The sequence below is a fragment of the Eschrichtius robustus genome, chromosome 9, assembly GCF_028021215.1.
Source record: "Eschrichtius robustus isolate mEscRob2 chromosome 9, mEscRob2.pri, whole genome shotgun sequence".
Lineage (NCBI taxonomy): Eukaryota > Metazoa > Chordata > Mammalia > Artiodactyla > Eschrichtiidae > Eschrichtius > Eschrichtius robustus.
Window position 1 is genome coordinate 68188941 of NC_090832.1, and position 12441 is coordinate 68201381.

A 12441-nucleotide genomic window follows, 5' to 3' on the forward strand; every position below is an offset into this window, starting at 1 on the left:
GGCTGAGCCGAGCATGTGTCATGTGCACTGTTGCGATTCTGCTCTCTTGGGCCAGAATTTGACAGGTGTCATGGGACAGAGTTCGCCCTGTGGAAGTTCAATCAGAGCACCCACTGGGAGCCTTCAGCAAATGCCACGTCTAACAGGCTCAGAGCTATGAAGTAACCTGACTAAGCCGTTGCACCCAGCCGCAGGAAGGCAGATCTTTAGTAGGATTGCCTTTGTGCCTGGGGATTAACGGGCCACAAATGCCAGGATCCAGACTCATGTCTGCCTGTATCTGATGCAACCAAAGCAAAAGCCTGAGCTTAGGATAAGATATCTCCATCTCACTCCCCTGAACAACCCAGACGTAACGCTGCAGCTTCTGAATATTAACGAGGGCCTGGTTTCTTCACCCCAAAATATTTTGATCAATTAAGCCCAGACCTGCCAGTCTGATTCTCTGGTTACTGAAGTTCACTCGAGTCCACTTGTTCCTCTTCTAGAGCTGTGCTGTCCAGTAGAGGAGGCATACGTCACACGTGGCTACTGAGCCCTGGAAACGAGGCTCATCTGAATTGTAATGAACCCCCAAGTGTAAAATACACCTCGGATTTTGAAAATTTAGTACCCCCCAAAAGGTGAAATATCTCAATAATTTTTAATGTTAATTACATGTTGAAAATATTTTAGCTCCATTGGGTTCAATTAAATATATTATTAAAATTAATTTCACCTGTTTCTTTTCACTTCCTTTAACGTGGCTACTAGAAGATGTAAAAATCACACACGCAGCTCACGTTGTTTGCATTGGACAGCGCTGGCCTGGCTCCTGAAGGAAGTTTAGGTTTATAGTGCCATCTGCTGGTCCACCTAAAGCAGACGCTAGTGTAAGCGGGAGTTCAGCCGTCTGAGCAGGGAAACACTGTCTCTTGGCCAAGCAACATGCAATCTTCCTCTTCCAGAAGCTTCTGAGCAGGACCAGAACTGACCCCTCAAGTCTCTGCCTTGTCAGGAGTCTTTTTTTTAACTTTTTATTTTATACTGGAGTATAGTTGATTAACAATGTTGTGTTAGTTTCAGATATATAACAAAGTGATTCAGTTATACATATACATGTATCTATTCTTTTTCAAATTCTTTTCTCAATTAGGTTGTTACAGAATATTGAGCAGAGTTCCCTGTGCTATACAGTAGGTCCTTGTTGGTTATCCATTTTAAATATAGCGGTATGTAGGGATTTCCCTGGTGGTCCAGTGAGTAAGACTTTGCGCTCCCAATGCAGAGGGCCTGGGTTCGATCCCTGGTCAGGGAACTAGATCCCACATGCATGCCGCAACTAAGAGACCTGGCGCAGCCAAAGTAAATAAAATTCTTTTAAAAAAATAATAAATATATAAATATAGCAGAGTGTATATGTCAATCCCAAACTCCCTAACTATCCCTCCCCTCCACCCTTCCCCACTGGTAACCATAAATTCAGTGTCTAAGTCCTCGTCAGTAGTCTTGAAGAGGGCGATGGCAGACTGCTGGAAGGTGCAGGCCTGTGTTCTCTACCTTGTGGGTGCTGAGGAAGCCCGCAGGAACAGCAGTTCTTTTCCTAAGAAAGATTTCAAACCGCCACAGGGTTGTAAAGAAGCATGTAACAGAATATAAGGAGGACATAAATCCATCTCTTAAGACTAGTGTCCTCTCTTTGGATGATGCTTACCTGCCTTGACTTGTCAAGAGTTTGAAAGTAGGACTCTTTCTGATAATAGTATCTGCATCGGTTATCTGTTGCTGCGTAACAGATCACCCCAAAACTTTGTGGCTTCAAACAATGATAATCATTTAACATCTCTCACTGTTTCTATGGGTCTGGAATTCAGGAGTGGCCCATCTGAGCACTCCTGGCTCAGAATATCTCATGGGGTTGAAGTCAGATGTTGTCTCGGGCCAATCCCTGAAGGTTTGCCTGGGCCCAGAGGATCCACGTCCAAGGTGGCTCATTCATGTGACTGGTGAGGTGATGCTGGTTGTTGGCTGTAGGCCTCAGTTCTTTTCCACGTGGGGCTCTCCACAGGGCTGCTGGAGTGTCCTTGAGGCTCAGCAGCTGGTGTCCTCCAGAAAGCACAATCTAAGAGGCCTAAGGGGAGGCTGCACAGCTTTTATGATGTAGCCTCAGAAGTTACACGCCGTTACTCCCCCTGCATTGTATTGGTCAAGGGGCAGGAACACGCATCCCACCTCTTGACTGAGGAAGGTCAACATCACGTTGTAAAAGAAAATGTGAGAAGGGTTGGCCATTGTATTTTCCAAAAATGCAAAGTCCCTAATGGGTGTATAGCACTGTGCAACTAATAAGCATGCCCCAGTTCTGCAGATGAGGAAATTGAGGCTCAGAGAAGTAAAGTGACCAGCCTGCAGTCTCACGTCTGGCAGGAAGGACTAAAGCCCAGTTCTAACTCCTAGATCATACTGGTGTAGCCTCTCCAGGTTCTTTCCCTACGTCTCCCTTATGCGGTTGTAACTACAAATTACACTGACTGTTTCATCTTTCCAGTATCTTCAAGGTGTGCAGTGCTCTCTTCATTCAAGTGTTTTAGATGATTCTTCAGTTGATGCCTGTCTATAAACTGTCATTTTACTGAGTTGAGGCTCAATGGGAGTAGGTTTCAACTAACTATAGAGCCCTTCTTACAAAAGTGCTGTAGCAATGACGGTGTATACATTTTCCAATATTTTCCATGCTGTTTGCTTCAAAGATCTCAGGAATAATAACCACATTATAATGTGTGTACTCACATTCTGTTTGATTATCTGAATATTACATCTTATTTATTTTTGAAACAGGAAAGAATAATCACTGCCTGCTTCAGTAGTTTTCAGAGTAGTTGGTCATTGTAAAAAGGAGGTTTTTCCAATTTTTGATGTTCCACCTGCCAGAATGAAAACAAAACTCCAGCTGCCATAATCATGTTCTGTTATTCTTGGTTCCAGGTCAAACTTCCCTTTCCTGTAGATCAAATCACAGATCTTCCAAGGAATGATTTCCAGATGATGATTAAGATGCACAAGCTAACCTCAGAGCAGTTAGAGTTCATTCACGACGTCCGCCGGCGCAGCAAGAACCGCATCGCGGCCCAGCGCTGCCGCAAGAGGAAGCTGGACTGTATTCAGAACTTAGAATGTGAAATCCGCAAACTGGTGAGTTGGCCCGCCCTTTGCTGTCAGCAACCTGGAGTGACCGGGGCTGATGCAAAGTTACGGTAGCGAAGGCCAGAGAGGTAGAGAGAAGGGCCACCGTTCAGGGAAGTTCGAGTTGATTTTTAAATGAGTTCTCAACAAAAATAATACCTTTACATCTGTAATGTGTGTGTGTCTGTGCAGGTGTGTGATTGTGTGTCAGTATTTTATATCTTTCAGCCATTCGTATATTTTTTTAAATTTATTGACATATAGTTGATTTACAGTGTTGTGTTAATTTCTTCTGTACAGCAAAGCGACTCAGTTATACATATATATATTCTTTTTCATATTCTTTTCCATTATGGTTTGTCACAGCATATTGAATATAGTTCCCTGTGCTCTACAGTAGGACCTTGTTGTTTATCCATTCTATATATAATAGTTTGCCTCTGCTAATCCCAAACTCCCATTCCTTCCCTCCCCTAGAGGTGCTTCTTTTTTATTTTCCATTCAACATGTGCTGAGAGCTAACATTTATTGCGTGCATATGTGGACCAGATATTATTCTAATCTCTTTCTGTAGGTGATCACATGTAATCCTCACATCAACCCTATGATTTAGGTTCTACTTTATCTCCATTTACAAAGGAGGAAACCAGAGTGCAGAGAGGTTAGGTAACTCCCCACTATGTGGCAGAGCTTGAATGCAAACCCAGCTGCCTGATTCCAAATCTTGTTATTTGCACTGCTTTTTCCCACCTCCCATGGAGGAGTGTAGGTTAGAGGCAGGACACCAGCCTACCACCAGGGGTCGCTCAGCCACGTGATCTCCTGAAGCCCTTCACAGCCCCAGGGTCCTGAATTCTGCCTCAAAGTGGCTGTCACCTCCTCCCTGTGCCTGAGAGTATTTTGCCTCGGGGAATAATCTCCCATCTCCCAAGCCTCCCCCTCACTCAGAGCTCTGCACTCCCTTCTCCTTGATAAGCAACCTTAAGCTACAGGAAGTAAATCCAGGTGGCCTCTGGCTCCTGATTGTACCCTTGAAGGCAATCAACGCACCTTCACTCAGCTCAGCCTTTCTGCCGGCCAAATCCTGGAAACTCATCCCAGGTGCCCTGTCTGTGTCAGGCTGAAGAAGAGGGAGGCCACGGACTGTGGTCATGATCTAAGTTTGGGTCCTCAGGCTATACGTGGCAGTCCTTTGCCTCCTGGTAAGCCATTGTCCTAACAAGAACCTAAGAGCAAAATAAGACATTTGAGAAGCCTGAGTAAATGTTGCCTGTTATCAAGATAGTCCTGGACCTTGGGGTCTTTTTTTTTTTTCTCTTAATTTAATTAACACCAGCCAAGCAGGGAAAATGTGCCCATGTTCAGTGGCTGCCATCACCTACAAAATAAAGGCCAAGCTCCTTAGCAAGATGCACTGTGCTCTCCATGATTCAGTCTACCCTCCAGCATCACCTTCGTCTCTCTTCTTGGAACTGGACCCCCAATAAAATCAAACTGGATGCTCTTCCCCTCAGCCCCATCTCCTGCTGTTTCTACCTCTGTGCTCATGCCTCTGCTATTTCTCCTCTACCTCGGACAGTCCTCGACTGTTTTTTTCTCTGACTACATCCTTTGTTCCTTAAGAGTCAGGTTACTGTCACCTCTCCAATAAGCCCCTTTCCTGAGTCCCTGGTGAGGCTGAGCACCTGTCCTCAGAGCCCTGATCTGACCTCTGGCTTCATACTTACCACATTAGTCTTGCATTATCTGTGTATGTGTCTGTCTCCTCAGCCCTGGCCCTAGACTGTAGGTTCCTCACAACAAGACAGTCTTGAGAAGCCTCTCAGGAAAGGTCTGTTGCCCTAAAATGTATTAGAAATTGTGACTGAGTCATGAGATTACAAATTCCTTCTTTCCTTCAAATTTTTCTTTAATGTTGTTTTAACAACAACAAAAATGTTTAATTTAAGCCAACATAAGGAAGCAAGATATTGCTGCTGATGAGTGTGGGTCTTTGGAAAGCCTGCTGGGCTTAGGTTGGGACCCAGGCAAGGCTGAGCCTGCTGGGTATAAGGTTTCAGGGCCTTAAGCACATGTCTATAGTAATTCGGCCCTGCACTCTTTTTCAGGTATGAGAATAACTCTAATCACCCATATTTGAGAAACGCCTGACTTTTTGTAATTAGCACTCTTCTCTGTAATTTTGTAATACTGAGCAAATAGGAAAGTCTAAGCCATGCCCCGGCAGATACCTAAATCTCTTTGCTAATATTGTTCGGTTGAGAAACCAAGAAGGCATCTCCTAGTTCTCCCCCTGCTTTTTTGGAAACCCCTTGAGTAATGTGCTGCATTTCCCTGCTGAATGAGAGTGTCGATGTACACCTGTGACTTAGAGCATCCTGTTTTGGTTTTTTTTTTTAATTAATTAATTATTTATTTATTTATTTATTTATTTTATGGCTGTGTTGGGTCTTCCTTTCTGTGCAAGGGCTTTCTCTCGTTGCGGCAAGTGGGGGCCACTCTTCATCGCGGTGCGCGGGCCTCTCATCGTCGCGGCCTCTCATGTTGCGGAGCACGGACTTCAGATGCGCAGGCTCAGTAATTGTGGCTCATGGGCCTAGTTGCTCCGTGGCATGTGGGATCTTCCCAGACCAGGGCTCGAACCCGTGTGCCCTGCATTAGCAGGCAGATTTTTCAACCACTGTGCCAGCAGGGAAGCCCAAGCATCCTGTTCTTAACCGAGGCCTTGATTTCTACTGCCTTTCCTGCAGAGAGCCAAAACCCTGTCACGTGCAGCATTTCATCTTCTTCCCCCTAGAAAGTGGCCCAGGATCTTTCGTAGATCAGTGGACGTGGAGGGGTGGGTGGCTTGGCCAGGATGATGTGGCAGAATGGAGACCGCGATCCCTCCTGGGGCTGCTGTTGCCTCCCATTTTGCAGACTTGCAGGTCCAGGTAAGGAGGTCCAAGCTGCACAGCCACAAGTGTAAGATTTCTTCTCTTGGCGAGCCCTCCGGATGTGTTTTACTCCGCACCCGCCCCCGCTCTGGGGAGTGGCGCCCGCTCCCGGTGGGCGGGGGCAGGCTGGTCCCGCCCCGCGAGGCCCAGCTCCCGCCCACTCCCGCCCGCACCCACGCGGTCTCCAGCACGCCACTCACTCTGCTTTTGCAAACTTGCGAAATGTATTCCTCTCGAGTTGCACTTGTACATCTGTTTATTTTTCATTTTTAAAACGTGTTTTCTTGATAAATTTATAAATATTTTAGCAGGTGCCCTTTCCCCGTGTAAATCTCTGTCTCCGACACACATGCCCACACTGCCTGCCAGATTGCATTCGTCTTTCGGCACGTGCACCTCCCATGTAGGAGACCCACTGGTATGTTTGCTTCTCTCTCTCTCTGCCCACCCCCCGCCCCGCTCTTTTTCCCATCCTCTTGCATCCTCTCCTCATCTCTCCTGCGCACCCTTGCAGAGGGTGAGGACTCACTTCACAGCGCTTCAGATGTCCTATTTTTCCATCCATTTCACTGCGTGCGCTTCACGGAGCCTCCTCATCTTCTCTCCTCACACAGCTAGTTATGGGAAAACCTTTATCAGTCTCCCCTGTGGTGGCTAAATTCATCTCTCTGATGGGGTGATGAATTTTAGTAACACAAGAGCTTATGTGGGGTTTTCTCTAAGGAGAATATCTCAGAACCCTGGGCTGGTACTCTAGGGCTCAGCCTCCTCACCTCTGTCCCTGCTTCCTGGGTCCAGAGAGAATTGGTCTTGGGACTCACTGCACAGTCCCCAGCCACCTGTGCCGTTGTGTTCAGTCCATCAGCTACAGAGGCCAGAGAGCCTACTGATATAGGATTTTTTAAAAATAAATTTATTTTTTTGGCTGCGTTGGGTCTTTGTTGCTATGCGCGGACTTTCTCTAGCTGTGGCGAGCAGGGGCTGCTCTTCGTTGCGGTGCACGGGCTTCTCACTGCGGTGGCTTCTCTTGTTGCGGAGCATGGGGCTCTAGGCGCACAGGCTCCAGTAGTTGTGGCGCACGGGCTCTAGAGCGCAGGCTCAGTAGTTGTGGTGCATGGGTTTAGTTGCTTCACAGCATGTGGGATCTTCCTGGACCAGGGGTCGAACCTGTGTCCCCTGCATTGGCAGGTGGATGGATTCTTAACCACTGTGCCACCAGGGAAGTATAAGATTTAATCATGTGAAACTGCTGATGGTTGATTTGTTTTTGCAATTTTCATTGTTTTTTTTCTAAATAGACTTGCTTTTTTTAGAGAAGTTTTAGGTTCACAGCAAAATTGAAGGGAAAATACAGAGTTCCCACCTGCCCTCCACCTCTGCACACTCACAGCCTTCCCAGAGTGGTACATTTGTTACAACTGATGAAGCTATAATGACACATCATAATCACTCCAAGTCCATAATTTACCTTAGGGTTCATTCTTGGTGTTGTATGTTCTATGGGTTTGGACAAATGTATAATGAATGACATGTATCCACCACGACAGTGACATAGAGTAGCTTCATCTAAAAATCCTCTGTGCTTCAGCTATTCATCCCTCCCTCCCCCACCCCACCCCTTAGCAAACACTGATCTTTTTACTGTCTCTATAGGTTTGCCCTTTTACAGAATGTCATATAGTTGGAACTGATGGACTGTTTTTGACCTTCAGCAATCGCAACCTAATGCATTTGGGGGAGATTTTCAACTACAAGGTTTGGGACTAAGAGTTTTCCGATTGATTCTCTGCAAACCCCAAATTCCAGGCAACTGGAACCTTGATTCTCTGCAGTTTTCTGGTTGGTGGTGATTTTGCTGGTCACTTGGCTGGGCCTCAGAGAGGCATGAAAAGAAGCTACCACAGGGAAGGTGTCAGGGTCAGTGGCACATCTGGATGGGCTGCTCAGATGGGAGACTTGGCAGAAGTATGTGTCCAGGCTCTCTGGATAGATTCTCTTTTAAGTTTCTAGATCCTGACCTAGTCATTCATGAGTTACACTATAATGTAGGATGCAAAAACCAAAGTTGGAAAACCCCCAGAACCTACTGTATAGCACAGGGAACTCTGCTCAATATCCTGTAATAACCTAAATGGGAAAAGAATTTGAAAAAGAATAGAAAAAAAAAAAATAATGATGTGGGCTTGTATGATTCCATTTATATGAAATTCCAGAGAAGGTAGATCTGTAGAGATAGAATGCAGGTGAGTCGTTGCCTGAGGCTGGGGGTAGGCATGGGGAGTGACTGCAGTGGCCGTGAGAGAGATTCTTGGGGTGATAGGACTGTTCTAAAATTGTATCATGGGATGGTTACACAACTTTATAAATTTACTACAAATCACTGATTGTTTCATAGTTGAAATTAATGAATTTTATGGCATGTAACTTCAACCTCAGCAAACCTGTTAAAATTTTTTAAAAAGAAAAGCCCCAGAAAACAGGATGCTGGGTCCTCCCATTCAGGCTGGATCAGGCCTTTTCTTTTTCTCCTGTTGTTCAGGTGTGTGAGAAAGAGAAGCTGTTGTCGGAGAGGAATCAGCTGAAAGCGTGCATGGGGGAACTGCTGGACAACTTCTCCTGCCTTTCCCAGGAAGTCTGCCGAGATATCCAGAGCCCCGAGCAGATCCAGGCCCTGCATCGGTACTGCCCTGTCCTCAGACCCATGGGTCTCCCCACAGCCTCCGGTATGAACCCCGTGCCCTTGGGCGCGGAGCAGAACCTTGCCGCCCCCCAGTGTGCGGTGGAGGAAAGCGTGCCGTGCTGCTCGGAGCAGGGCACAGCGGCCCCCGGGCCCCCCTGGGCGCCCAGCAGCGCCTCAGAGAACTGTACTTCTGCTCGGAGGCTGGAAGGCACTGACCCAGGAACCTTCTCAGACAGAGGACCTCCTCTGGAACCCAGGAGCCAAACGGTGACCGTGGACTTCTGCCAGGAAATGACTGATAAGTGTACAACCGATGAACAGCCCAGGAAAGATTACACCTAGTAACGGCCTGCCTCCTAGTTCTCAGCCCTCTCCCACCCAGGTGTCCATGGGTCAGCCTGCGGTGTCGTTTGTCTGTCGTCTGGAAGAACCAAGAAGGAATTTGGTGCACACTACAGCAGTCTTAGCAGCAATACTGTTTCCAAGTATTCTCTCCTCCCTTCAAGCAGGAGCGATATATAGTTAGTTACCTTCACGATGGTGCTACCCCTTGCTCAGGCAAGGAAAGACGACAGTGACAATGCTGTCTGTCTGTGGGTTCATTTCAGTCTTAACAGGGATAGACTATAACACCTCTAGGACCCAACCACGGATTTTTTTTCTCAGTGGCCCATGTCACAAACCCTATCTCAGGAATTTCTTCTGAATGTTCGATTTTTTTCATTGAAGACAGCTTCTATACACATCAAAGTTTTATAGCTAGACTGTACATATTATATATAATATATATATAAAATATATATCTCTCTCCATATGCAAAAGTCCTGCATGCCTCGATTTTCTCATCCTAAAACTGGAAACTTCGTTTCTCGTTTATAAACAGGTTCCAACATTCCTCTTCTTTTGTCTCTTGACGCTAGAACTAGTTTGTAACTGTTAAGATGGTCGTTTTTCTTGCTTCACTGTTCACTTTCAAGTTGTGCTTATTTATGGACAGAATTCAATGTGGGAAGCTTTCTTTGAGGTTTTATTTCAGACCTTTTTTTGTTGGTTTGGTTTGGTTTGGGCACCGTCAGATGGTGCCAGTTGAGTATCGTGGGTTTGGTTTTTTCTTGCAGATACTGTACAGTCAAGGTCAACTTTGCCACTTGCACTGAGTTTTGGGTCAAACCTATTTTCTTAAATGAAGTTGTCACTTCAGTATAACTCAAGTAAACTGTATATTCTTTGCTTTTAGTTAAAAAAGTAAAATGGTTAGCTAATTTAAAAAGCACTCAGGTGATAATTATGTAGGAAAAACAATCTTGCCAAATAATGAATTCATCCTAGGATGTAGACAATAATCTGCTTGAATATTTTTATATTTCACCTCCTCCCCACCTTTTCCTAAGCAAAGTTTAAATGCAGAGAGTTCAGAGTTGATGCTGGATGTTCAAATTCCTAAGTGGGGAAAGAGTTTGGACGTCTCACTCAAAAGCGCATCGAAACAGCAGGAATCGTGATTTTGTACCAGAACTCAGCAGGCATTGGCTCCTAAATAGCAAGTTAGAACTGTTTTCTCAGCCCGGGAGTAAGTCCCATTCATTTCAACACTTCCCCAGGCCTCTGCTTGCTCTCGGAAGCATAGGATAGTAGGAACTTCTCCATTGAAGGACTTGGCTGCTGAGCCACCCAGCTTCCCAGCCCAGGACCTGCCTCCCCCGGGGACTCACCTGAGGGGGTCTGAATCACAGCCCTGGGGGTGCCGCCCTTAGGTGGCTGTCCTGGGGTTAACGCAGCTGGCCCAGAGTAGGAGAGAGCAGGACAGATGTTAGCCTGAGGTCTGTCCCTGACGCAGGCAAAAGCATTTCTTTCTCTCTTCTTTCTCCAAATGCTTTGAGTTGAATTCTGAGGTTTTTCCACCCTTCTCTAGTCCGAAGGCAGATTTCATTCTGAGGCTTTGGACACGACATGGCCAGGAGCCCTCCCTACCCCGCCCCCCCTCCGCCCCACTCACCAGGCACACACCTTACCCTCACCTGATGATCATTTCCTTCTCTTGCTGCAAAACTAGTTGGCTTGCAACCCACAGAGAGCAGCTTCCCTTGGCTCAGGGGGCATGTTGGCCCCTGGTCACGTTTACAGGAAGGTGTGCCGGACGCCACAGCCAGCGCAGGGGAGAGATCAGCTCCCTCCCTCCTCTGGGCCGGCTGCAGGAAAAGTCCTGAACAGTCTGATGTGGGGATGGGGTGGTGGGCAGTGGGGACTAGGTGGTTGATTTTGTTTCTTTCTTTGTGCCATTGTTTGGACGATATTAAAGCTGCATGTAAAAGGGGAAATTAGTATATGACGTAGGCGAAAAGTGAAATCATAGTAACATATGTTTTAGTATTATTAACTTTTTTCTGTACAAATATTAGTGCTAAATGTTTAAATATGTATGAATGCCAGAAATTTGTTGGTTCATGCGGTAGGATTTAAAAAAAAAAAGGCTTTTCTTTGAAAATAGTTCCACTTTTAAAACCTGCCTCTGGGTTTTTGTTTTTTCTCCTGTGTGTATGTATGGTGCGTGCTTGTCTGAGACAGATTGTGATCCAGCTCTGAGTTGGAGGTACCGTTTTTCTTGTGGCTGTTGGGATTTCTTGGCCTAGTAGAAGAGTTCTGTGCTTCACCGTGAGGTTTGCCTTTGGGAAAAACTGGTGACAGCTCGAATTTAAACTCGGTGTGAATCACGTGATCCATCACAGGCGTGTGTTCTGGTGGAAGAGTCGGCCAACAGTATTATTTTGGTTTTTTAACTCTCTTGTTGCCTTTTTTAAGTGACCTCCTCTTCTTTGGAAAAAGGAATGTTTTCTGCTCATATCGTAACAAGGTCCAAACCAGCTCGTTGGCGTGACTGACCCTGGTACCAACACATGTGCATCTGGCAGTCTTGAGCCCATTCGTGCCGTCCCCGTTCTGTTGTCCTGCGCGGCAGGCCTCCCGCTGGGGAGTGAGAGGGGTGTCCTCTATTCTCCTCCCTGCTAACTCAGCCCACAGCCTCCTCCCACCAGCCCCTGCCTCGCGTTTCTTCCTCTGCCCCAGTCACACCCCTGCCACCCTGGCCGTGGGAACTGGTTAAAAACACTGCTGGAGAAACTGTCTTTCGATTTCTTAGAGATGTGAACAAGTTGTTGGGATTTGGTTCACTATCCACCAGGAACAAGCGACTGGCTTTGTGCAATTGTTGACGTGACGTGTCTGTGTCTCTTACAGCTCTGAACCGTGTGCTTGTCAAGATTATTTCCGGGTTGATTCAAAGGGAGGACTAGCTGGGGACCAGAGTCCAAGTTCCCTCAAGTGGAATTTTAAAAACCAGCCTGTCTCCTTTCCCTGGGATCCCTTAGTGCAACTCGTGTCTTTTCTGAAAGAGAAAAGCACGTTAACGGCAAGGAATAGCATCTGCACGGCATGGTGACATTTAGTGGTATCTTGAAGGGTCCATCCTTACAGATATAAAGGACTCTCCAGCTACGGAATGTTCAGGAGGGTCCCTGCGACAGGCGAGTTGTGTCTCCAGGTGGCTGGGTCAGGCGTGGGCTGTTGGAACGGGGACAGTGGAGGTGGCCCTGTGGCTAGTTAACATCCGCCTGAAACTGGTCCTCCCCTCGGATCTGCCTTTGTTCTACTTGTGTCTCTCTGGAC

At 46.6% G+C, this 12441-nt stretch overlaps 1 protein-coding gene across 2 annotated transcripts in view; it reads left to right on the forward strand.

The window, feature by feature from the left end:
- BACH2 (BTB domain and CNC homolog 2) overlaps positions 1 to 12421 on the forward strand; it is a 360151-nt gene extending 347730 nt beyond the window's left edge. For both annotated transcript variants that reach the window (XM_068551454.1, XM_068551453.1), the window contains exons 6-7: positions 2965 to 3171; positions 8638 to 12421. In XM_068551454.1, coding sequence (XP_068407555.1) covers positions 2965 to 3171; positions 8638 to 9120 — 690 coding nt within the window. In that variant the 3' untranslated portion in view covers positions 9121 to 12421. The remainder of the gene's footprint in view (positions 1 to 2964; positions 3172 to 8637) is intronic.
- Positions 12422 to 12441: the final 20 nt, after the last annotated feature.